Source organism: Coregonus lavaretus (genome assembly GCF_964263955.1).
Source record: "Coregonus lavaretus genome assembly, chromosome: 5".
NCBI classification, from domain to species: Eukaryota; Metazoa; Chordata; class Actinopteri; order Salmoniformes; family Salmonidae; genus Coregonus; species Coregonus lavaretus.
In genome coordinates this window covers 72,633,250-72,659,850 of record NC_139992.1, presented here as the reverse complement: position 1 = coordinate 72,659,850, position 26,601 = coordinate 72,633,250, and the positions used below count along the sequence as shown (strand labels likewise).

At 41.7% G+C, this 26,601-nt stretch overlaps 1 protein-coding gene across 1 annotated transcript; it reads right to left on the bottom strand.

Moving 5' to 3' along the window:
• Positions 1 to 242: 242 nt before the first annotated feature.
• On the bottom strand, positions 243 to 16,152 carry LOC311129927 (insulin-like growth factor-binding protein 5). Its single transcript, XM_084162480.1, has 4 exons — positions 15,427 to 16,152; positions 1,390 to 1,613; positions 1,091 to 1,210; positions 243 to 915 (listed from the first exon to the last, which is right to left on the bottom strand). The coding sequence occupies exons 1-4, from the start codon at positions 15,758 to 15,760 to the stop codon at positions 778 to 780; spliced, it is 816 nt and encodes a 271-aa protein (XP_084018606.1). The 5' UTR covers positions 15,761 to 16,152; the 3' UTR covers positions 243 to 777.
• Positions 16,153 to 26,601: the final 10,449 nt, after the last annotated feature.

The window sequence follows — 26,601 nt, the reverse complement described above, 5'->3', positions numbered from 1 at the left end:
TAATGCTTGTCATGTTGTTGTTGTGACAAGACCAAAAAAATGACATTCTTGTGTTAAAGGCTCACTCCCCTCTCTCTCACACACACACTCAAACACACATACATGCACGCCCACACAAACTTAGTGAAGTTACACATATCCAAGCAGGTTCCCCTATTCATAAGTGCTCTGACAGAACCAAATACCCAGATAGAGTCAACTGTATCAGAAAGACCATATCACATGTTTCTTTTTTCTTTTTTGGAAAGCAACCAAACAAAAAAACAAATACCTCTGCCAATAGAAGGTCCAGCTATCTCCTCTGACACCTCAATAGCAATAGATGTGAAAGATCAAAACAGTCCTGTTTATAATCAGCATGCCTTATTTTCGTTTTTTTCATCACTTTTATGTTAGCTTTACATGATACAAAGTTTGGTGCTTACACCCCAGCTTCTATAAAAATATATCAACACAAGTATATATTTTCATGAATCATTAGTGTGGTTCCCAGCTCTTAGTGGGGGAGGGGCACAAGTTCTTAGTGGGGGAGGGGCCCGAGGGTCAAACAAGGGCTTAAAACCTGCTGGTTTCCGTCTATTAAGAGATGAGCACACAGTCACAAAAAAAAAAAAAAGATTTCAGGTGTCCTTAATTCAAGCCTGTCCTTTCGTTCATTTGATGTTTTATTTTTTTCGTATTGAAAATCTCAAAAAGAGGGCGGAGCAGACAGGCAGGAGGGAAAGGAGGAGGCAGGGCCCTGGGTCCGGTGATCGGGACGGGGGTGGAGCAGCCTATTCACTCATTGTTGATGCTGCTGCTCTCTAGGTCCTTGCACTGGATGTCTCCCCCACTGTAGTCTGTGCCGGGCAGCTGCACGCCGTACTTGTCCACGCACCAGCAAATGCCCCGTTTCCTGCCGCGAGAGGGTTTGCACTGTGGGAGCGATCGATGTGCAGCAACAGGAGGGGGGAAAGAGAGCGAGAGAGAGAAAGACAGTGTAAGAACAAATATTATTTCGAAGCCAATGTGGATCTGAAGAGGCACATCAGTATACAACTGGTCTATGTTAAACCATGAATAAGGATGATGAAGGAGGGATAGTTCTCACCTGTTTGCGCTTGAAGAAGCCCTTTCTGTCACAGTTGGGGAGGTACAGGGACAGGGCCATGACACGGGATGTGTCCTTCATTCCCTGGATGATCCCATCCAGCTTCCTCCTGCAAGGACCCTGTGGAGGAATGATACAACTAACATTAGTTCCCAGTGCTAGCACCATGGGTGGAACAAAATCCTGCACACGCAGTTCTCTCTCCTAGGATCAGAGTTGAAGATGCACACTAGCAAGCATCAGCATTAGCACAATATTAGCGTTAGTCCCCATCTTTCCTACTCTCCACTTGTACTTACAAACTCTGGCTCGTGTTTGTCAATGGGGAGTGGGGAGTAGTCCATGGGCCCAATGAGGAGCAGTTTGGCCTGCGCCCGCTTGCGGTCCTTGTCCTTGCGCATGGCCTGGATCTTCTTGCTGTTGATGAGGTCCTGCTTGGGGAGGAGCGGCACTTTAGCAGGCTGCAGTTGGTCCTCCATTATCTCGGTCGTCAGGGTGTCCTCGTGTTCTCGAGACTCATGATCTACACAGGGAAAAAATATTTGTATCAATGGGTGTGTCATCAACATGAACTAAAACAGGGCATACCTGTTTTGTAAAATGTTCAAACAGCTTTTCCTGCACAAACTAAAATATGGACTATCAGATGCTTTTCCCAGAGTTTGGGCCACCAAATGTTGCTTTTGCATTTGTTTACAAAGGAGGGGTCAGGATCAAGGATCAACAGCTGATAAACTACTGTACCTCCTCCACCACTTCACCTCTCCCCCACCATACAAACAGCCATCATCAACTAATGGAGGTCAAAGGAATGAAAGTAAACACGTCCGAACTCTGACCAAAAATGACAAAAGCTTAGCTCAGTCACTTCTGTATCATGCTGGCTACATGCACGACCTTGTCTCTAAGACATCTGTACAACAAGGTGGGTGGAGTTTTGCGTGACACAATGGCTTATTTGGTTGATCGTAAGCTATTTTGGTAATACAATACTTCTCTGGCAATTCCTGCAGACTTTCACATCTCTCACAGATCAGACTTTGATGTCATGGTAACTGAGGATCCATGGCAACTGAAGCCTATGGCAGTGGTGGACACATCGTAGTCTGAATGTATAGTATAATCTAATATCAAGAAACATAACATAGTAATGTAAAAGAGCCTGAAGCCAGACAGAAAGGCCAATGCTCTCCCCCTACCCCATCCCACTCCCCAGGGGGCACTGCAGTCCTAGAGGTACATAGGAAGTTCCCACCAGGCTAGAGATTTGGGGTCCTGATGCCTTATCCCCTCTCCCCCCAGTCCCTCATCTGGGCTCAGCCCTCATAAGCCAAGAGCCCTAGCCTGCATGAGGTTCTCTGAGGCCAAAGAGATGAGCGCTCCTCTCCCCTCTTTGCTTAGTCTATCGTAAGCACACAAGGCACTGTTATGGGACTTTGCCAGGCCCCAACTGGTGAGCGGCAGCAGTGCCAGTAGATGACCGGGGTTATATTTATCCAGCAAGGAAACCCACAGGTCATTGCAGCGGTGGCAATGAGGAGGGCTGGCCCAACCGGAGTAGTGGTTGGAATGTTAGGGCTGAGTGAATGTGCAAAGTATTGTTGAGGAGAGACAACTGCAAGATATTGACAGACAGCTGAAGATGGGGACGATACAAAATAATTCAAACAAACCACATTTCAATGTTATCTTAATTAAGTACAGGCTAGGCTCCATTGGTCTGGACTTAGTACATGGCCACCTTGGAAAAAAGGAGAGACATGTGAACACTGAGAGGTGTATTTCCCGAGAATTGATGTCTGAAGAGTCTGGACACAGCAGGGGTGTCTGGGAGGAGGTGAGTTGGGGGATGAAGGGAGGAGGGTGATTACCGGAATTGGGACCCTGGCTTCTGAACTGCCGTCCTCGCTTTGAAAGTAATCTCACAACTCATGACTTGGCAGGCGTCTCTCAGTGTTTGGATACGTCCTCGACTCTCCCTGCTCAGACCGCCAGGGCTATAAAACACTATAAATAAGTATGTCAAATGAGCTTTCCTACGTGCTCGATGCCTGGATGCTGGGGGAAGAATTCTTCATTCGACCAGTATTCAAAGTACCACTGATGACAATGCTGCATATGTGTTTCAAGCCTTCATGCATTATTCTGTGATTCTACAAATCATTTTCAGGGTTACCTACTTCAAACCGGAGAATGTATCCCCCTTCCATTTTACAAATGCAACACACACTACATCATTGGCCTACTTTACATGCAGTGTGGGAGACACTTGTGAGATCCTAGACATGTATTCACATTTAGCCTAATATGATTTGGTTGAAGAAATATCAGATAGAGAAATGTCAGCACATTGTCAGCACACTGACATCATTGCACTCCAATTACATTAGCAGTAGGATTTGTGAACAAGTTCATTAGCTCAAGTAAGTCATGATTGAGGGATGAGAGTTTGTGTTACTTGTGTGTATAAGCTTGTGAGGAAATATTGGACGTTATATTGGATGTTCTATTGAAATATGGGATGGTAGAAGAGTTTGCTTCATATTTGATGGCGAAAATGAACATCCATCAACCGTTTAAATGTATGTTATTATTATTACAAAATGTAGTATTTATTTTAGTACATCATGCTCCTTTCCCAGAGTAAATAAAGTGCTGTTGTGCTTCCAATTCACAAGCTGTGCCTGCAAATCAAAGACATGGAGACAGAATGTACCCATCTTTAGCCAACAATACCCAGAGTGTAGCCCGTTTGCAGACAATGGAGTCTCTCTCTCTCTCTCTCTCTCTCTCTCTCTCTCTCTCTCTCTCTCTCTCTCTCTCTCTCTCTCTCTCTCTCTCTCTCTCTCTCTCTCTCTCTCTCTCTCTCCTCTCTCTCTCTCTCTCTCTCTCTCTCTCTCCTAAACCACCAAATTCGTATTTTCTGAAGTGGGCTCTTCACCGCAGCCGCAAAAACTCAGTTTTTCCATGCTTAGGGTCCCCAGCTTGTAAAGGAGGCTTAGTAGGCCTGTGTTTAAGTACTGAAACACTGCCAAGACGCTGGCCTCCAGCCAAGACAGCACGGTCACATGCAGCCCCCTCCATTAAGCCCAGGCTGACGAGGTATTGTTATCTCTCCCCTTGCTCTCACTAAAGTTTTCATTAAGACAAGAGGAATGGAACAGGCAAAGGAGGTGCAACCGATACACCTCTGTTTAAGAATGTACATGTGCGAGGGGTAATTATGCTTCATGAATATCCCAACCCACTGGGCACACACTGGTTGAATCAACGTTATTTCCACATAATTTCTATGAAATTACATTGAAACAACGTGGAATAGATGTTGAATTGACGTTGAATTGACGTCTGTGCCCAGTGGTTAGTTTCTTGCAGCCACGAAGCCTAAGCATGAACGACAAGCCACTCTTCTTTCAGTTGTTTTTCTCTCTCTCAACTGGTCAAAATGAGTTCACAGTCATTCTACTTGGGGTGGAAAATGCGCCAGAAAAATGAGTTGCTCAAATTCTCATTGGCTCACACACCTTACACCACTGAGTGTACCCTAGTCCATGAACTAGCACAGAACACCCTCTGAAATTACACTTTTACAAGATCCAAGGTGGTGAGTAAAGGTGCTGTTAATCCGGGAGTCAGGGGGGTATGCGATAACATAGTGATAACGGCGCAAGAAGTCCTCTGTCATCTTTTAGCCACAACACTGGCCAACCATGGCTCCCTCAGTCTGATTATGATTATTCATATTTCAAGGCTTCTGGACAGAGTCCATGGCCTGATACCCCTGCTGCTGTAGCATAGAGAAGGAGACATGGAAAAACCTTGGACCATCATTGTAAATAAGAATTTGTTCTTCATTGACCTGCCTGGTAAAATAAATGTTAAAATACAAATAAAATAAATGGAACACTGCACTTGAGTAATTATATTACAGGTAGGAATACATGATCCAGACTGTAGGGATCTAAACAAAATGTACAGTCATTGGAGCACATTCAATTCCACAACGAATGGCCTTACAAAATGCTTGCTCATTGGGGCATAACTCAAACACTGCATTGCCCTCCAACACAGCTGGAGAGCAATGCAGTGTAAGAAGAACATGTTGGTTTGTTATCAGTAGTCCTGTAACAACCTCAACTAAAATGTATGTGGAGATAGAGCCAACATACAGTGCATTCGGAAAGTATTCAGACCCTTCACATTTTCCACATTTTGTTACGTTAGAACCTTGTTCTAAAATTGATTAAATAAATGTTTTCCTCATTAATCTAAACACAATACCCCATAATGACACAGCGAAAACAGGTTTGTAGACATTTTTGCACATTAAAAAAAAGAAAGAAAAAAAAATACCTTATTTACATAAGTATTCATACCCTTTGCTATGAGACTCGATATTGAGCTCAGGTGCATCCTGTTTCCATTGATCATCCTTGAGATGTTTTTACAACTTGGTAAATTCAATTGATTGGACATGATTTGGAAAGGCACACACTTGTATATATGAGGTCCCAGAGTTGACAGTGCATGTCAGAGCAAAAACCAAGACATGAGGTCGAAGGAATTGTCCGTAGAGCTCCGAGACAGGATTGTGTCGAAGTACAGATCTGGAGAAGGATACCAAAATATTTCTGCAGCATTGAAGGTCCCCAAGAACACTGTGGCCTCCATCATTATTAAATGGAAGAAGTTTGGAATCACCAAGACTCTTCCTAGAGCTGGCCGCCCGGCCAAACTGAGCAATCGGGGGAGAAAAGCCTTAGTCAGGGAGATGACCAAGAACCCGAAGGTCACTCTGACAGAGCTCCAGAGTTCCTCTGTGGAGATGTGAGAACCTTCCAGAAGGACAACCATCTCTGCAGCACTCCACCAATCAGGCCTTTATGGTAGAGTGGCCAGAATGAAGACTCTCCTCAGTAAAAGGCACATGACAGCCCACTTGGAGTTTGCCAAAAGGCACCTAAAGGACTCTCAGACCATGAGAAGCAAGATTCTGTGGTCTGATGAAACCCAGATTTAACTAATTGGCCTAATACCAAGCATCACGTCTGGAGGAAACCTGGCACCATCCCTACAGTGAAGCATGGTGGTGGCAGCATCATGCTGTGGGGATGTTCTTCAGCGGCAGGGACTGGGAGACTAGTCAGGATCAAGGGAAAGATGAACGGAGCAAAGTACAGAGATATCCTTGATGAAAAACTGCCCCAGAGCACTCAAGACCTCAGACTGGGGCGAAGAGTCACCTTCCAACAGGACAACGACCCTAAGCATACAGCCAAGACAACGCAGGAGTGGCTTCGGGTCAAGTCTCTGAATGTCCTTGAGTGGCCCAGTCAGAGCCCGGACTTGAACCCGATCGAACATCTCTGGAGAGACCTGAAAATAGCTGTGCAGCCACGCTCCCCATCCAACCTGAAAGAGCTTGAGAGGATCTGCAGAGAAGAATGGGAGAAACTCCCCAAATACAGGTGTGCCAAACTTGTAGCTTCATATCCAAGAAGACTCAAGGCTGTAATCGCTGCCAAAGGTGCTTCAACCAAGTACTGAGTAAAGGGTCTGAATACTTATGTAAATGTATTATTTCAGTTTTATATTTTTTATAAATTTGCAAACATTTCTAAAAACCTGTTTTTGCTTTGTCATCATGGGGTATTGTGTGAAGATTGATGAGGGAAAACAATTTAATCGATGTTTGAATAAGGCTGTAATGTAACAAAATGTGGAAATAGTCAAGTGTTCTGAATACTTTCCAAATGCACTGTAAGTGCTGGTGGATAGTCAAATCATAGTCATGTTAAACTTATCCAGAATTACATTATTTCCATACACTTTATTGACACCTTTAGATGGCTACTACCAGTCAAAGCAGATTTTGCTTCCACCAACACGTCCATCAATAGGAGATGTCTTAATTACATCTTCAAAACAAATGATTCACAGGTGAAATTTAGCAGGGCCTTTAGAGCTTTTCTTTCTGCTTGAACTAAAAATGCTGGACCTCATTATAAAAAGTGGAATCATATTCATGTGGTATCAATATTAACACACCCTTTTGCACTGCTAAAAAACAGCTTTGGTTGGACAAGGAGGCCATGCTACTGCTTTATTCAGTACAGTATGTGTGTTGTGCAGTACAGTACAGTGCCTTGGCGTTTTTCCTATTTTGTTGCATTACAACCTGTAAGTAGTTATGCACACTCAAGTTTTCTGTTGTTTTATCTTATTTCTTGTTTGTTTCACAATAAAAAATATTTATGCACAATCAAGTTTTCTGTTGTTTTGTTTTATTTCTTGTTTGTTTCACAATGAAAAATATTTATGCTCACTCAAGTTTTCTGTTTTTTTGTCTTATTTCTTGTTTGTTTCACCCAAAAAAATATTTTGCATCTTCAAAGTGGTAGGCATGTTGTGTAAATCAAATTTTCATTCCAGGTTGTAAGGCAACAAAATAGAAAAAATGCCAAGGGGGGTGAATACTTTCACAAGCCACTGTATGTGTGTGTTGTTGGTTCCTGTTTTGAACCTTGTATCTTGGCCCTACCATTGAAGTCTCCACTGGCACTGAATTCAAACTCAATCAGCAACTTACAGGAAATCGCTTTTCCCAAGGTACAATGTGCAACAAATATGTATAGTGCAACAAATAACCAGAGTTAAAAATAGCAGCAAATAGCAGCAGGAACAATTCAGGGATTGAAAATTAAAGGAACACTTGTTCCGTAGGGATGAGATACCCTTCCAAGTAGGGCATAGGTATACTGACCTCACTGCCCCTCTCGCAACTGCTGCACAAAGACATTTCTCTGTTTAGGTAAAATAAATGTTCGACAGCAGTTGAAAGCACACTATCACAATGCTACATGCCACTGCTCTCCTGTGAAAGCCTAATTTTGGTCTGAGGTCTCATTCCACATCTGAGTTTTGTTTTTTTGACAAGCCACATGGACGGACGCTGCCTTTTTCTGGGTCACCATCACCACAACACAATTGCTGGGTGTGACATAATTCAGACTCCCCGGGGGCAGAGGCTGCTATTTTGGCTCGCAATGAACGTTCTCTATCCACTGTCCAAAGCTCAACTTCAGACACTCAGGCCAGAGACGTGAGGATGAAAATGACAAAATTCACATTTTGGAGCTGAAACCGGCACCAAAGCTGCAGACAAAAGATAAGGACCTCTATTGTTCTCGTTCTGCAAAGAAACTTGAGACATACTTTTTTGTTGAGCTCATTACAGTGACTTTCAACAAGTTAGGTTCTTCTGTGGGAAGTGATTAGTTGATTTTGAGCCTAATAACATCCTTATGCTGTCCTGGGTCATGTCCAGTAGGGAGAAAATTTATTGAAACTGTGTGAAAAGAAAAGCACTAAACAATAATTTTCGTTGTCTGTTGCAAAACTTTTGGTGTTCTCTACTGAACACGACCCTTGAGTTGGAGCGGTAAATGGTGGCAGCGGTTAACAGGGCCTACACAGTTTAGGTCAGATCACACGTGTTCCGGTTTAAAAGCCAGCATGTGGATGTCACTGCCTTTGGAGTCACATGTTTCTGATAGAGGAGACTACCGTGTGAGCTGATTCTCTCCACAGCTGTTACCCACTAGCCTTCCAGGTGTAAGTGACAAATGCTAGACTGATTGCTATAAAACTTTATTGGAAGAACTCATTCAGGCATGCCAACTCCAAAGTAAGTTCTCTAGCTTTAACACTGTGCATGGGAGCAATGCCATAGCTTGACCGTAGAGCATGTTTGCGTGTTCGTTTGGAGACCTTACATTGGCAATTGGTTTCCCATGATTAACACTTGCCATGGCACAGCATTCTAGAAAACCAGAACCTACACCAAAGAAGACTACATATCGTACGCCAAAGACGGAATGTCATTGATAAACTGTTTCACATCTGATGAGGTTGGTTATATTTAGCATTCAACAACAATATCCAGTTCTGTGAGGAGGGGGTTCATGGTGAGTGAGTTGTAAAATCCCCCTCAGCAATGGTCTTCTCCCTATGACCTAGCAATGTAACAATCAAACATTTGAGGCCATCTCTGAGTCAACTGAACTGTCCATGACTGATAGAGCCATTTGTGTGCAATGTCTACAGTACAGTGGGTGTTCAAGTAGACCATTTACAGTAGATAGGCCAAACAAGATGCCTCACACAAATGTATTTTGTCATTGGACTCTCTGTTGAAGAAGATTGGCTTGTCTGATGTAAAATAAAAATGAAAGGATGTTTTGTCGATTAGGGAATATAAAAATGCAGTAGGGATGTGCAACATTAACTAGCCCATACTGGCATTCTGCTGGTCTGTCTGATCAGTTCAGATGAGGAGAATTGGTGTGGAAATACTTTAAGTTGACCCCTGCTACTGTAAAATATTTTCTTTACATGGCTGGGGCTGTATCTTATCTTTAAAAGAGCAGGGATAAAGAAAACTTTATCATCCCCCTAGTTCTAGCCTTTCAAGAACAGAGCCACAAATCACTTGGCACATGGATTAAGTTGTCAAGCTAAGGGAGTAAACTTTATTTATAATAAGGCTTACATGGAGAAGATCGGACCGCTCTGAAATGAAAATGGATGGCCCTCCCTTCAGCAAAATATATTTTACCTAAACCCTCCCTGAACACTTGAAAAAACTGATGACCCTCCCCTATTCCCAAAATAATAATTAAAATAGCAGAGAACATATCTACCGTTTACCCTCACTTCTTGGACAGACCAGAGCCTTAGATATGCAGTTTTAGAAACTGTTCTTTGTTCTGTAAGCATTACATGGCAATGCAGGAATTTTGATAGCTCACAGGGCTGCAGGCCAGAAGGTTGTGGGTTCGCAGACCCCCGTGGACAAGAGTAGGGGTGGAAAGATCTCCTTTATAACAAAGCATTGCATGAATCTATGATTGTATTTGTAGGTCAGAGAATTTTTTTTATTTTATAAAATGTCATGCAATTCTACATCATTTTACATATTCGCAGAATATCTTTTAATACCACACAAATTACCGTAATTAAAGGCTAAGAATAGACAGAGAGATAGGCCTATGTGTTCATCTGATAATATTTCTCCACTGCCGAATCAGTGTCTTGTTTGCAACGAAACTGTCCCTGTTTGCAAATAATTAAATCTGAGACATCATAAGGAATCTGAGCATGGTACTTTCAAAAGTTAGGCCTACCTTTCCACCCTAGACAGAGTAGGCCTACCAATGCAGAAACATTTAAGCTTTAACTGCTGGCTACTCTACTTCTGTGGCTTAACCCAACAAGAGGTAACAAGTGTTTCCCTAAAAGCTGTCTGGGTTTAAACATCTTCTATTGTACAGAAAGTGAATAGCTTAATCAATTGATATAGACAGAATTAGATTACTTCCCAAGCAAAGTCTATTTATTGTCTCCTCAGCTATAAAAGGTTGTAGCTCAGCCTCTGAATGTCAAAGAAACAAAACAATGATATTCCCATATGCATCGGAGTCAGCTTGTTTCTAGAATAAAGCATCGCGGACCAATGCGCTGTAATAGATCACTTTATATAATCGGATCTGTTTTATTTTCTCCAGAATCTTAAGCTAACAAGCCTATGCTTTTTGCCATTTTCATTAATAAAAGGTAAGCCTATGGCATACCCTCTCATACCCCCCCCCCCTCCCCCCCAATTGAAGTGTTGGTTTTAACTTAACAGCCCTTCACTGACACAGAGGTAGGCTATTTAAAGAGTGCATGGTGGGTGGAGGAATTGACCAACAAATCTATAGATATAGCAGCCTATAGCGAAATGTTCTAAAATAGGAAGAAATAGGCTCCAACACAAATACCTCTTGTTGTTAGTAAAGTCTAATTAAAAGGAAGACCGTTTAAATGAATTATGCCTACTCGAATTTGCCTACTTTCAGTACCATGAGCTGTCTATTTCCCATTGATTGTGCCACAGCTGATGCTTCAGGTTTCAGCACCACAATGTAAATTACTAGAATCTGGCTTAATGTGAGGTCAATAACTCTGATAAATACATCATGGCAAAAAACATATTGTTTTTAATTAAATCGATTATAGTAGTAGCAAGCTATCAAAGTTGACCTCCGGTCCTCCTCATCTTCGTGCTCTCCTTCTCAAACTGAACAGAACATAGGCTATAGGCTAGTCTGTGTGCAAGATAGTGAATTATTTAGACTAGGCCTAATCAAAACAATTATAATCTGAGGAAGCCTTTGACTCTCCTCCTGAACTGCCACCATAGGCCTACACAGCACAGCCATTGGTTAGGTAGCACACAAAAATGTTTTTGATCAGCTAGAGCAGAGCAGGCTGGGGCTCAGGGTTGGAATATCCATTGCAGTGTGTAATGCAGCCTAGTTTTATTTACACCATCCCAGCAGCTATCTTCGAAATATAACTTTGCTCTGTGCTTCTCCGAGCATGCACTTTGTAGCTTATAGCCTATAGCAGGACTTCCCAACCCTGTTCCTGGAGAGCTACCTTCCTGTAGGTTTTTGCTCCAACCTTAATCTAGCACACCTGATTCTAATAATTAGCAGGTTGATAAGATGAATCAGGTTAGTAACAACTGGGGTTGGAGCGAAAACCTACAGGAGGGTAGCTCTCCATGAACAGGGTTGGGCAACCCTGGCCTATAGGCTATGGATCATTTGATTGAGACTATACTAAATAGCCTATTGGCACATTTGATATTACGCTCCTAGCGGAGAATCAGAGATGAGGTATGGCATTCGGGCACACATCGATATATAGCCTAATAAGCAACTAATTCTAAAACACTGAGAAATATTGACATTTCATCAATTACAAATTACATGACCCTCCCCTGGACTAGATTTTTAAAAAATACTAAAACCTCCCCTTGACTGAAATTTTAAAAGCATGACCCTCCCCCATTTTCCTCCAGGTAATAGTTCTGTAAATTCCGATCCATCCCTAACACCACAGTTGGGGTGTGAGCATTTGTTTTGTGCCATAGCCATTGTAAATTGTGTTAACAAGGACAGGTGACAAACAACTGGCTTCTTCGCATTGGCTTGTGATTGCACTAAAACGTGTAAATGTACCAACAAGGCAAAAACTAAATCTTGCAGCACAAAAACAAACCCCCAAAATTTTCTTTTCTTTTGGGCTTTGGCGGAAGCTGCATTTGTGTTGATGCTGTGTTTATAGAGCACAACGTGCTTGTTCATGTGCAAGTCAAGCTTTCTAGATTTGTACGCTCTCTTTAATCATCTTCTTGTTTCTTGGCAATGAGCAATCTGTTCAAACATAAGGCTCTTTCACAAGCTCCGAGAGCAAGGGGCCTTCTGCCATGGAGTCATATCTGTTGGCAGGCGTTCCAGGATCCTATTCTTCTGGGCTAACACAGTGCACTAAGAGGCCAGCAACACAAACCAGCCATCAGAGCTAAGCACCATTTCCTTGGAACACAACTCAACAGTCAACAAAAGAGGGTGACACCAGACTTATGCAGAGATGAGAAAGAGACAACAGAGTCATGTGTAGTTTGGCAACATTGTATTACAGTGTTATCCCATGTCATGCCAATACATTTGTGAGAGAGAAATACAGAGATAATTCAATGTCATTCTCTCTCTTCAAGAAACATATCCTGATCTGGCAGTCACTTTAAACAAACTACAACTTATGAAGACCTTACATATGCTATATATAGCCTTTATAATGTGTAGATTGTTTAAAGTGGGTCCACTTTAAAAGTGGCTTTTTTCTTGCTAGGATGCAGTAGAATTGCATGAATGCAGCCAAGAGATGGAAGCTATTGGGTCCCCTGAGGATCTGTCTTTGGACACTTGACCTGTCCTCTCTCTGTCTGCCTTGCTCAGCTGGTCAGAGCAGGTTGAAACCTTACCCAGCAGGAAACCAAAGGCTTGTGTCTAATTCCAATCGTAGCCCTTGATGGACAGCCCTTCAGAGAAGAGCAGCCGGAGGCATTCTGCTGAATCACTGCACTGTGCTTGAGCGCCCACACTGCCTAACCAGGGGCAGGAGAACGGACGCGCTCCGGTTACCACCCAGTGCCAAAAGAGAAGTCAGTATTCACACACATACACAAATGCACGCACAAATGCCTGCACACACACACACACACACACACACACACACCCACAAGCTTCAGACAGAGTGCGTGTTGGAATTCAATCTACTGGATCAGAGGGACACTTATAGCTAGACAAAAGTACTTGGGTTTATTTCAGTTATAGCTGCATGTATTCGTTGGATGTTATGTATAGCCTTGCTGCCATTACTACAGACAATGGTGACCTCTTGAATGGGCTGAATTCCATGCTAATGTTGTTTAATGCATGTCCTCCAAGGAAGTTACATGTAGGGTGTTTCCAAAGCCCAAATAGCCTCAGTCTTTCAACCTGGCCAACCAAAGAAGAAACCAGTAGCATTAATCAAATGTAGCTGTTCACCAAAATGTGTATGCAGCCTAATTTTGTTTTCCAACAACTGAAAATCAAAATCTTGAATCATCTAATACCATGTGTCTATCTGTGACCTCTAAATGTTGATGTTTGGTTAATTCAAACCTAACTTCTCTTGCCCCGTGCACACACACATTTAAGATTTAGAAGTGCGCACAGACTACACACACACACACACACACACACACACACACACACACACACACACACACACACACACACACACACACACACACACACACACACACACAGACAGACACACACACCATCAGATTTTATATTTGAGCGGTAATCCGACTCTCAACACCACCCACAGGGACTAAACCTAAATTCAGCTTTGAAAAGATCTGTAGCCTCAGGAGCAGAACCCTCTTCAGTCAATTAGGCTACAATAAGAAGAATTAGATATTATATGTTGGAAAATATTGATTTTCTTCATGGGTGGCAATTATGTTTGTGAGAAATGCTAGTGTCGAACACAGTGAAAAGGGATATAACTAATTTCCAGAGAAAAAAAGAATAGCAGCAATTATGTATTACCACATACAATATGTTCTCACGTGAGAAAGAGGGCACAAGAATGGAAGTCCAGGCAGGCACTGCGGCAAGGGAGGGACACAGCCATGTAGATAAGCATGCAGAGGAACACTTTAAGTCAGTCTACCATACTGTATTCATAACAAATTACATATAGCAACTGCAAGTTAGAGCAGGGTTTCCCAAACTCTGTCCTGGCTGTGCTGCTCTCTAACTCAGGGTTTCCCAAACCTTGTCCTGCACCCCCCCCCCCCCCCCCCCCCCCCCCCCCCCCCCCCCAACCCCCCGGGTGCACAGTTTGGTTTTTGCCCTAGCACTATACAGCTGATTCAAATAATCAAAAAAATGGATGATGAGTTGGTTATTTGAATCAGCTGTGTAGTGCTAGGGCAAAAACCTAAACGTGCACCCATGGGGGGCCCCAGGACAAGGTTTGGGAAACCCTGAAAGAAAGCAGCACAGCCCACTGTGAAGTCACTCAAAACTAAACTGTCATGAGTCAGCACCCACTTACTTTGAATTTTGGTTTTAGGCACAAACCTGCACAGATAAGATCAATACTCACATCTCACAGGTATTTCCATATATCAAACCTGCTATTACTATGGTAGGCTACAGATGTAGGATCTTAATTTGAAACAGTTTGATACAACAGGAAAATAATCCTGCAGCAACAGGACATGTGAATTATTATGTGGATTATAATTAATGACATTTTTTGTAGGGGTTGATACATTTTTCGTAAGGGAAAATCAATTCTGAAATTTCAAAGATGATATTACAAACTTCAGAAGCCGTTTAAACCTCAAATACTCTACACGTTTTACATTTCCTGCAATGCAGGACAGTTCTCCTGCAACAGGGTGATGAAATTAAGATCCTACATTTGTATGCAATGGCACATGTATTCTGTGCATGTGCTGTTATTGTGGCATGTGATGAATCCGATTGTGTGCAATTGAATAACGACCCAGATTCACAATTAAGCCTGCCGCAATCTCTGACAAATCGGACAGTTTGCGCATAGGAGCTACTCATGCATGCTATTTGTGCAGTTATTTCAAATGTGGATTCCAAAACTTCAGTGTGCTAATGCATTTGCTCACAACAGCATGACTTTACAAAACTGGAACATCATGCAAGCTCGTTTGCGAGGGGTTAGCGAGGGGTCATGGAAGCACCAAGTGGAAAGTCCTGCTAAAAACGAAACAAAACGTGTATAATGCAGTTTACCGGGGCCGGTATAGCTGGAACTGAATTTCAACTGCGACAATAATCATGCTGTTGTATTTTACACAGCCCCCTTGGATCCCCTAAGCGCACGCATTCATTGCGCCTTCTTACCTATCGGTGGTTGGAGGGGTTTGTATCCTTTCTCGTTTGTGCACACTCCCCTGCCATGGAGAAGCGCGTGAAGGGGCTTCTCTTCTCCATTTCTCGGCAAGCAGCGCAAGCCATGGGTGCATGTTCCGGTGTAAACGCCGCACGCCTGACCTTCCGATAGGGCGCAGGTTAGGCAGCAACCGCAGCCCGGTTCCTTCACGAGTTGACAACCGACGGGGACTGGGGGGCACATCGAGAGCGCCTTCTGGTCGCACGGCTCGCAGGGCACATATGAGCCCAAGCACCCAGACAGCCCCAATAAAAATGTCACCAGTAGACAAAAACTGAGAAACATATTCGTCTCGCAATTATTAAACCCCAAATGTGAATCGAATTGACAGACAATGCCCGTGGGTTAAATGATCCGATTTATAAAGCAAAAAATCTGTCCGCGTCCAAATGGATATAGTGATTTCTGCACTTCAGTTGAAATAAACTGAAAAAAATATAGGTTATATTTACAAATAAAAAGTATTCACAGAACAAGTCAAAATATCACGAAAAGACTATACTTCGGGATGCAATGTTTTTCTTAATTGAGAAGTGATGTCCTCTCTCGGTGGAATGCAATTCTTTGCACAAAACCTGGACCTTTCCCCCTTTGAAACCGATTCCAATACTTTCCCCTGCGGAGAAGTTTCCTGAGCAGACTGATCAACTTCAGGCCAGGCTTGCCTTTTTAAAATCAGCCAAACCCCTAACTATGAATACGCCTAACAGCAGGGAAGGGAGTCGCACTTGTTCCAGGTCTTGGCAAGTGGCCAACCTTTTTACAGCAATAGGATCAGTCTTTCACGCTGAAGGCTGAAGTGATGCCAAGTGCGAGGAGCAACACAAGAAACCAACGCAACCTTAATCAAAACATATTTTTGAAAACACTTCATCTGGAGGCAAAATTAGGGTACTGAATACGTGCTTTTGCTAGGCGAGCACACACTCCTTTCTTACCCCTGAATGTTTTCCACCTGGTCTCAAGCGGTGCACATCGATTGACTTTAAAAAAATAAGTTTACGCACGAAGCTGAGAGCAAAACAATTGGAAAACGTGTTTTCTTAAATCATAGTTGCATTATAGACAGAATTAGTAAAATGCATGATCATTACAGAATACACCACTGTGCTGCATCTATCAACGATAGTTCTTTGGTTACAATTTGTCGGGGGAGAACCAATATGAGTTGACACATACCCATCAATGTCAGTCTGGCTCAAAACACTGCTCAGAGGTTGACGCTTATAGCTCGGATCAGCTCTTGATGACATGTTGTGCTGTTTGAATTATATGTTTTACATTTTGAAATGGTGTATTGACTGCTGCTGCTTTCTTGGTCAGGTATCCCTTGCAAAATAGATTAAGTGTCTCAATGGTTAATTTTCCTGGTTAAATAAAGTTTAAATAAAAAAAAATATATAAAACAGAATGCTACATTTTGAATAAACGAATTATGTGAATAGGCCTCTACTATAATGAAAATACATGCACTGTATTTTTTTGTAGGCTACTGTAAGCATTATCAGGCACAATATCCAACTTGGTATAGAGAGTGGTTGGGTCATGAAATAAGTGTTTATTATCATAGCTAATCAACATTTAATTTCCCAAATATGTAGTATAAATGTATTAATATGAATGTATGTCAAATCATGCCGTTGTAAAAAAAAAAAAAGCTTAGTCCCAGTAGGCCTTGACGAATGTATGGCAACAATCAGGCAATGCTCGGAGACTCTGGCTAAGATTATCTCTGTTTTGTATTTAGATAACGCTGGCTGTGGATGCCTATTTCACTCTAAAAATAGGCATACTTTAAAGCCTGCACCTGTTCTCTCCATTGGACACCATTTCTGATACAAAGGTAGCCAACTGACTGATTTAAATACATGCATGCCTCTCAGTGTGTGTGTGTATGTGAGTGTGTGTGTGTGCGTGTGTGTGTGTGTGTGTGCGTGCGTCTGCGTGTAAAGCTTTGAACACACCGACTGTGTTTGCGCAAAATAGTATGTGGCATCATCTAGATATGTGTGCAACAAAAGTTCAACATTCACCTTCTGCTATCGTTTCTGTCAACCCGTTTATGCATACAGTTTGACGCATACTTTCGATAAATCCAACTTATGCACCACACAGAACGTAGTGCAACTGCCTCTGCAACGCAATGCTGCAGGGCAAACGCAGCGTTCCATTGGAAATGAATGGACTTCTGGTGTACCAAAACGCAAATCACAGTCGGTGTGTTCAAAGCTTTGCGTCATTGCGCAAAATAGTATGCAGCATCATCTAGATATGTGTGCAACAAAAGTTCCAACATTCACCTTCTGCTACCATTTCTGTCAACCCGTTCACGCATATAGTTTGACGAATATGCTCGATAAATCCAATGTATGCACCACACAGAACGCACTGCAACTGCCTCTGCAACGCAATGCTGCAAGGCAAACACAGCGTTCCATTGGAAATGAATGTACTTCTGTACCAAAACGCAATGACAAGGGGAGAGTGGCTCAGACCCTGATGCTTAATAGCCTGACAACTCCAATTCAACATGGGACCATCATTTGTTGTTTTCCTTTCACAGACTCTGGCTAAGTGAAGACTGATTTCTTTTTTCTGAATTTGAAAACATTCTATCTCATTCAATTGTTCATCTCCAGTTAGTGGGATATTCTTGCTGCAGCCTTGATTTAGCTCAGGCAGTTTGACAGTTCACCACTAGACGGAGCTGTTACCAATGACAAGAGCTCACTATGAGAGTTCACATGAAACAGCTCTGCTCCCACATTATTTGTCCACACAAATAATCAACAATCAGCTTCATCGTTGAAAGAAAAACAGCAGCTTTTTCACCTTGGTGGCTCAGGTATTTGAATCAGGAACCTTTCAGTTACTGGACTAACACCCTAACCACTAGGTTACCTACAGTACAACAACTATGCAGAACTACTAGAATCATTTTTCTTGCTTATTTTGAACCTTCTGTACAAGCACCACACATGCTTTACTATTCATATTTATACTATTGTAATTTTTCTGTATGTCTTTAGTGCAGAGATGTGTCAAAACCACGAGAACATGTCTGCCATGTCATTTTATCAAACTGATTACAACACATTTCACATAATATAGTGTCTATTCCTTTGAAGCATTCATGAATGTTCTGATCCATTCATTAAAGGAGCTTGAACATAGTGGTGTGCCCACTTGCACTGCCCAGTCTGCTTCTGTATCTGGGCAAGGTTTCCCATGAATGGCTCTTGCCTCCTTTCCTTCCCATTTCTGCCTTTTTCCCATGTCTTCCTCCTCTGCGTTAACCAGAACCCACAGTTACTGCTGTCTGAACTTGGCTTCCATTCCCACCGTATAAGGTGTCGGATTGCCCCTGGTCTGCCTTGCTTGGTTTTTTACACTAGAAAGAAACTGAAACTTGCCAGAAATTCCCTAGTACAGAAGTCGTTGGGAAGACGCTGGAAATGTAATCCAGTTACTAATGAGGAGATAAACTGTTACAAATTACTTGAGGCCGGCTCTGTGGTGTGGAGTGCTGCTGCCATGGTGATTTTTTTTCCAGGAGTGGTGTCCACTCACCGCAACATGCAGGTCTGATATGGCATCAAACTGTCCCTATGTCATGGGGGAAGAGTAGTGTTCTGAGAACAGAGCGTTGAGGAACACTGAAACATACCGTAGATTTCTAATATAAAGCTATTTCCATCCACAGAAATGAATTGATACCTATTGATCAGATCTAAACCTGGCAAGAGCCTGTCGGCATAGACTGTGTAAACCACTGTTTAAGTACGTGATAGAGAAAATGCCTTAGGACGGAATGCTATTTGCAGCAGACTTTTTCACTTTTCAAGATTTAACATTTGATCCCCATTTTTATGACCCTTTAATGGTGCACCTTCAGCACCTGGTTCACTGTGAATTACAGTTCCATAAACCACAATTCTTTCACTTTTGTTGAGACAAAGTCTTGAACATACAGTAATATATGGACAACCTCAGTACCACAACTGCTCTTACCATATTTAGGTGTGAAACATTGCAACTGGTTCCACATTTGAATCATTCTAGTATAGTGCTGCATGGGGGTGGTGTTTTGTCAGTTAGAAAATATTTACTTTTCTTTCATTTCTCTGTGTATACAGTCACCCACATACTAAATAGATGACTTATTTTCAACCAAAACAAAGAAGAGAAACACGTTTTTCCAAACAGTTTTCGTAGGGAATGAGATTGTGGGATAGAAGTGGGTGAAACTGATTTTCCCCGTTAGTCAGCTGTGGTATTTTGCTGTATTTTGTTTGTCATTTCATGTCCGTGCAGCAATGGGGTCATGTGGGTGTCTAAATATGTGGGTGTCTTTAAATGTTAATGGTACATCTGTGTCTTATTTAATCCAAATAAATACCAACAATTGTGGCCTTTGCATTGTTTACAGAATTGCTCACCTAATGATTAGATCATATTAATCTGGGCTTGATCTGAGGGTGACACTTAGCTCTCTCTCTCTATCATGTGTCCTGTAAATGTATGTGTCTGAGCTGTATGTATGCAGTTTGGTTGTGTGTGTGTCATGCATGAGATGAGTGTGTGTATGTATAAGCTGTGTGTGTGTGTGTGTGCCCTGTGATAACTCGCCCCAACAGATGGAGAGGAAAGACTTTTACAGAGCTGAGCCTTTAATGCTTTCCTGTCCTACTTCATCAGACACTCATTTACATATACATGATTCATAAACATACACAAATAAATACTGTGCACAAACACTCACACTAGGGTTGAATGGTGGGAACCCGGTTACCGGGATTTACTGCACAAAAATAAATAACTGCGAGAAACCGGTTAATTATAATACATTATTTATATGAACAGCATGGCGTGAAATGCGTTAAATTATATGCAATGTCTAAATATGGCTTCTCTAAGGCCTCTGCATGATGAATCATGAGACAGACAGCCCATCTCAGTATGGAGCGCAGTTCACAATGCATGTAGACCTACGTATCATCTCATCATTGTAACTTTTTTTCTTGTGACAGGTAGGCCTACATTTGCTGCAGCATAACTTATGCTACAGGAATATAAAGACCGAATGAGTGTCTAATTTACCCATCTCCAACTAGCTTTCGGGGGTCACTGTTTTTTTAATTGGAAAGATGTTTAATTTTTTTTTGGAGCTGCAGAGTTTTAAAACAGCCTATCACTAGAATATCGTTGCTTTAAATCAGTGCACGCACAAGCACTATCTCACAGTCATTCTCTCTCCCTCCATCAACTCCAATCAAATTGCATCCAAAATAGATAATCCTGTTCTAGATTGATATACTCTACCAGTCAAAAGTTTGGACACACCTACTCATTCAAGGGTTTTTCTTTATTTGTACTATTTTTTACATTGTATAATAATAGTGAAGACATCAAAACTATGAAATAACACATATGGAATCATGTAGCAACCAAAAAAGTGTTAAACAAATCAAAATATATTGATATTTGAGATTCTTCAAATAGCCACCCTTTGCCTTGATGACAGCTTTGCACACACAGAATATAGCACTATTTGATAAAAGACCAAGTCCATATTATGGCAAGAACAGCTCAAATAAGCAAAGAGAAACGACAGTCCATCATTACTTTAAGACATGAAGGTCAGTCAATATGGAACATTGCAAGAACTTTTAAAGTTTCTTCAAGTGCAGTCGCAAAAACCATCAAGCGCTATGATGAAACTGGCTCTCATGTGGACCACCACAGGAATGGAAGACCCAGAGTTACCTCTGCTGCAGAGGATAAGTTCATTAGAGTTACCAGCCTCAGAAATTGCAGCCCAAATAAATGCTTCATAGAGTTCAAGTCACAGACACATCTCAACATCAACTGTTCAGAGGGGACTGTGTGAATCAGGCCTTCATGGTCGAATTGCTGGAAAGAAACCACTACTAAAGGACACCAATAATAAGGGGGACCACCCATACGTAAAAATGTATGCACACATGACTGTAAGTCGCTTTGGATAAAAGCGTCTGCTAAATGGCATATTATTGTTATTATATTATTACCTGCTTGGGCCAAGAAACACGAGCAATAGACATTAGACCGGTGGAAATTTGTCCTTTGGTCTGATGAGTCCAAATTTGAGATTTTTGGTTCCAACCGCCATGTCTTTGTGAGACGCAGAGTGGGTGAACAGATTATCTCTGCATGTGTAATTCCCACCGTAAAGCATGGAGGAGGAGGTGTTATGGTGTGGGGGTGCTTTGCTCGTGACACTGTCTGTGATTTATTTAGAATTCAAGGCACACTTAACCAGCATGGCTACCACAGCATTCTGCAGTGATACGCCATCCCATCTGGTTTGCGCTTAGTGGGACTATCATTTGTTTTTCAACAGGACAATGACCCAACACACCTCCAGACTGTGTAAGGGCTATTTTACCAAGAAGTAGAGTGATGGAGTGCTGCATCAGATGACCTGGCCTCCACAATCCCTGACCTCAACCCAATTGAGATGGTTTGGGATGAGTCGGACGGCAGAGTGAAGGAAAAGCAGCCAACATGTGCTCAGCATATGTGGGAACTCCTTCAAGACTGTTGGAAAAGCATTCCAGGTGAAGCTGGTTGAGAGAATGCCAAGAGTGTGCAAAGCTGTCATCAAGGCAAAGGGTGGCTATTTGAAGAACTTCAAATACAAAATATATTTTGATTTGTTTAACACTTTTTGGGTTACTACATGATTCCATATGTGTTATTTCATAGTTTTGATGTCTTCACTATTATTCTACAATGTAGAAAAGAGTAAAAATAAAGAAAAACCCTTGAATGAGTAGGTGTGTCCAAACCTTTGACTGGTACTGTACAGCCCTATATATAGATGTCCTCGCCTACCTCTTTCAGGTCATACATTCAATGCAGTATTAGCCTTATATTTAGCTAATTAATTATGGGTTATGCATAATAGGCCCTGTGTAGCTCAGTTGGTAGAGCATGGCGCTTGCAACGCCAGGGTTGTGGGTTCGTTTCCCACGGGGGGCCAGTATGAAAATAATGTATACACTCACTAACTGTAAGTCGCTCTGGATAAGAGCGTCTGCTAAATGACTAAAAATAAATAATAAATAAATAATAAGCTTCTAACTTATTGCCTTGATTAGCCTACTGGCTAGTTTCATTTATTTACCCAAGAGAGCATATAGCTAGCAACATCTATGGGCTTTTATATTTTTCTGTCGTGCGTTATGTGCAGGTGCCTCTTTAAGTATGTATTGGATAACGGCACAATCATTTGGGCTTTTTTTGGGCTTGGGCTCAATAAATGTTGTTAATGTAGGGCTCATAAAATGTATTTAATATATGGCTCATCAGGCTCAGGTTCTCATGCTGATCAAAGCACTAATCAAATCCAGACATATTTATATGCTTTATAATGCTTTTGAATGACACTTACGGTTTTGGTGGGAAATACCTGGTTACCCGGGAGAAAAGGGATTTATTCTCGGGTTGGAACATTTATAAAATACTGGGAAAATATTAAACCATAACTCACACCTACCACATATCCATACACATATACTGTATACATATGCTGTGTGCATGAAAGTTTGAGTGAGCCTGAATGATGATTGAAACTTTGAATCCATCTTTTTCTAAATGTTTTTGTCAGTTAATTTGTTAATTTGTGAAGTAATTTGTCACAGAGCACTTGTGTGTGTTGAATGTATGTTGAAGCGATCATTTCCCTGAATGTGCGTGTGCGTGTGTGTGTGTGTGTGTGTAGGTGTGGTAAGGTGATTTTACTCTGAGGTCTGATCCTCAGCCAGTCCCTAAGCTTGAAAAGGGTAACGTTTGGCTCTTTTAAAAGGTGATATATTTGAGTGTTCTCTTTCCAGCCATTTCCTAAGCTTCAGTTCCAAGGAGACTTACCTGAGGCATCTTTTTGTAGGTTGAATTCTGAATCTGTATTCTGTTTCTCCATATCTACATCAGCACTCATAATTCACAAGGTCTCCCAGTTCGGCATTGTGGAGAAGGCAGATGGAATGTTATGTTCTCCATATAATATATTCTCATGGAAGTTTTTATTTTATCTGTTCTAATTGTAGATATAGCCATCTGACATGCTTCCCCGACTAATGTCACAACAACAGTAATACATACTATTCACTGCCTACACAACTTCATTTTGAAAAGGCAATAGAACACTATACCGTTTTTTTTTGCGCATATCTGTGCTCCTTTGCACATTAATATGTCGCCCTAGAATGTTTGAACATTCTACAATTTAAACTTGTGGTAATTGACAACCCTCTTCTTGATTGGAATGTTGAATCAGCAATTCTATACAAAAGCAGAGGAGAATGATGGGAATGATATACTGCCTCTACACAGAACACACAGCACAGTGAAAGAACTCCCTTTCCTTGGGTGGAATCAATAAAATCTGATGCCCTGTGGTACCCTCCATCTAAGTTATGGTGATGTGCCCATCTCTGTGCCAACGCCAGCTTGCTGTAGAGTACAGTAACAGTGGCAAGCAGATACTGGGAATCTCAGGTATGTCCTACCTTTAGACCATGACTGGCGTTTTGGACCGCATTCTTGGCCAGCAAGACACCCCATCTGCTGCCTGGCATGTGTTCCAGAACGTAGGGCTCCACTGGAAGGCAGATCAGACGCTACCATAGCAATGAAAGCCAAGACAGAGATATGCGTGTGTGTGTATTTGTGTGTGTGTGTCTGTCTGTCTGTCTGTCTGTCTGGTACCACTGCACTGATATATCACTATGATCTATTTAATTGTGATTAGATAATACATATAATGTGCATACCTTTTGGGGGAAATTTACTAAGTATTTGCACCTGTTCAGAATGTTCATATTGTGGCTCTTTTTCTTTCAGAAGCTTTAGTTGTCATACAGTCTAGACAACTCATTTGACGGTGAAATGGACCATAGCTCTGCAGTCTTGAATTTCTGAATTGAACTGAACCGTCTATGCTGTTTGTCAGTAGTCTGTCTGTGTGCCTGCATGCCTGTATCTCTCATTCTCTGTCTTTCTGAAATGACAGACAGGCCATCTTTTTTCATAGCTTTGGTCACACTTGATTTGGATGGTCCACAATGTTCTACAGATGGTGATACTATCAACAAACTATCTGTTGATATGCAACTGCTTGCTAAGTTTATGGTTTAAGGGTTAAGTTTAGAATATGGTTTAGGGTAAGGGTTATGATTAGGGATAGGGCTAGGGTTAGGGTTAGTTGATAGTAAGTTGAAATGTTGTTGACAGTTATTGAACTTCTACTGACCATCTACAAAACAACTACTTGGGACGTCCAAATAAAGTGGTACCATAGCTTCTCATACCTGCTCATTTACTTTTTGTTCTGTGTTGCCCTTCATTCAGACCTGACACATGTTACATGTTACTATTTCACCTAAATGTGTTTCTCCTCGCCCAATTATCTGTCTACAGTGCTCTGTAGAAAAGAGACCTGCACCACAATGGTCATATTGTTGGTGTCCTGTTTTCTCCTACTTATCTAAGATATTGTGACATCCCAAGTTCCCATCCCCCCTAATTGGGACTTTGCTACAGCTCGTTTGGGATTTTTCTCAGCAAAACCGGCCAAATATAATTTTGGGATTTCTCTTCACCAGTCACAATAGAGTTCCTTCAGCACAGCACTCGTTTACCATGGATCGAATGAACACTTTTGACCAAACTGCAAATCGCAAATTACACCCCGACTGTTGGTGTAAGGGTATTTAGTGAACTGTAGGCATAAAACTTTGCTTCTGGATGTGTGTTTTCCAGTTTTTGATTAGAGGGTTGGTTTGAATTTTGATTTGGTCAATCCTCTGGTTGTGTCTATAATACTACAGAGACTCCCAAATGGACCCGGAGTGGACATAGAGGCTTTTGCAGAGTATGTAATTACATAGTAAATTATTCGGTGGCTCCCAACTAAAACACGAAGGCAACCTTACGGAAAAACCACATAATTTCACATTTGGAAAATCACATGATTTCACATGTGAAATTTCCACATGTTTTGCCTATGTAAAAATGTATTTCACATGTGAAATTTGGAATACTTCACGTGATGATATTTCACATGAAGTTTCACATGTGGATTTTCACTTGTGTGCATGTAACCTTTCACATGTGAAATCATGTGAAACCATGTGACTTTGGACACTTCACATGTGGATATTTTTCACATAAGATTTCACAGGTGATGCACTGCAAAAAAACAAAAGTCGTTAGGATGTCCCCGAAATGTAGTTGCAGTGTTTTCAACGTACATATTTGACATACATTGTGTATGTTTATTTGGATTAATTTACATGTGAGGATATTTCCAAGAAGTTTCACATGTGGATTGACTTATGTTTATTTATACAGTAACTATTATTCAACATGTCCTCACCTGGGATTTTAACTCACAACCTCTTGGAGCACGGCATTCCGATCTTCCTGCTACTCCACCATGTCTGTGTCAATAACTGATTTCACCTGTATTCCTACACAAAGTAAATCTCAGTTTTGCTAAAAATACACTAAAAATAAAACTATTATGTTTATCACAGTGACTCAGAAGTAACATTAAAACAGAATAATATGCCCCACCAACATCAGACAACTATACAGAAAACCCTCAAATTGCTGAAAAAAGTAAATGAAATCAATAATGAGAGAATAGTCAGAATAGCTGATAACTAAAATAGCAGTACATATGGCACTCTTTTGCTAAGTGCAGAGATGTGTTATAGGTAATGAATGGTACAGACTTTGTGGCCCAGCAGCAAGCTCAGTGAACCCCAAATCCCATACCTGCCAACTTTTCAAAAAACCTTGGAGTGAGATTTTGTCCTGGGTCCGCCTGGGTCCTGCAGTCGGTGAAAAGCAATTGCACTGCCTGCGTCTCAGAACTGCGGCCGCCTTGTTCTCATGAGGTTATCGTTGCCCACGTGTGCATGACGTCAGAGAAAGTCGGGATCAAGTCGGACACAAATCTAACCAGCATGCATTGGGCGGTGATCGCCGGTGATCGATTCTGCGCAGACCTGGCTCATCTCAAATGAGCCTCGTCTATGATCTGTCGGCATGGTTATACTGGCCTGTGGCCTTCTTGG

Excerpts from the sequence above, each read along its gene's own strand:
- LOC311129927 (XM_084162480.1), bottom strand. The coding sequence starts at position 15,760 with ATGTTTCTCAGTTTTTGTCTACTGGTGACATTTTTATTGGGGCTGTCT. Across the intron at positions 1,211-1,389 it reads ACAAACACGAGCCAGAGTTT|GGTCCTTGCAGGAGGAAGCT; the intron begins GTAAGTACAAGT and ends ATTCCTCCACAG. Across the intron at positions 916-1,090 it reads GCTTCTTCAAGCGCAAACAG|TGCAAACCCTCTCGCGGCAG; the intron begins GTGAGAACTATC and ends TCGCTCCCACAG.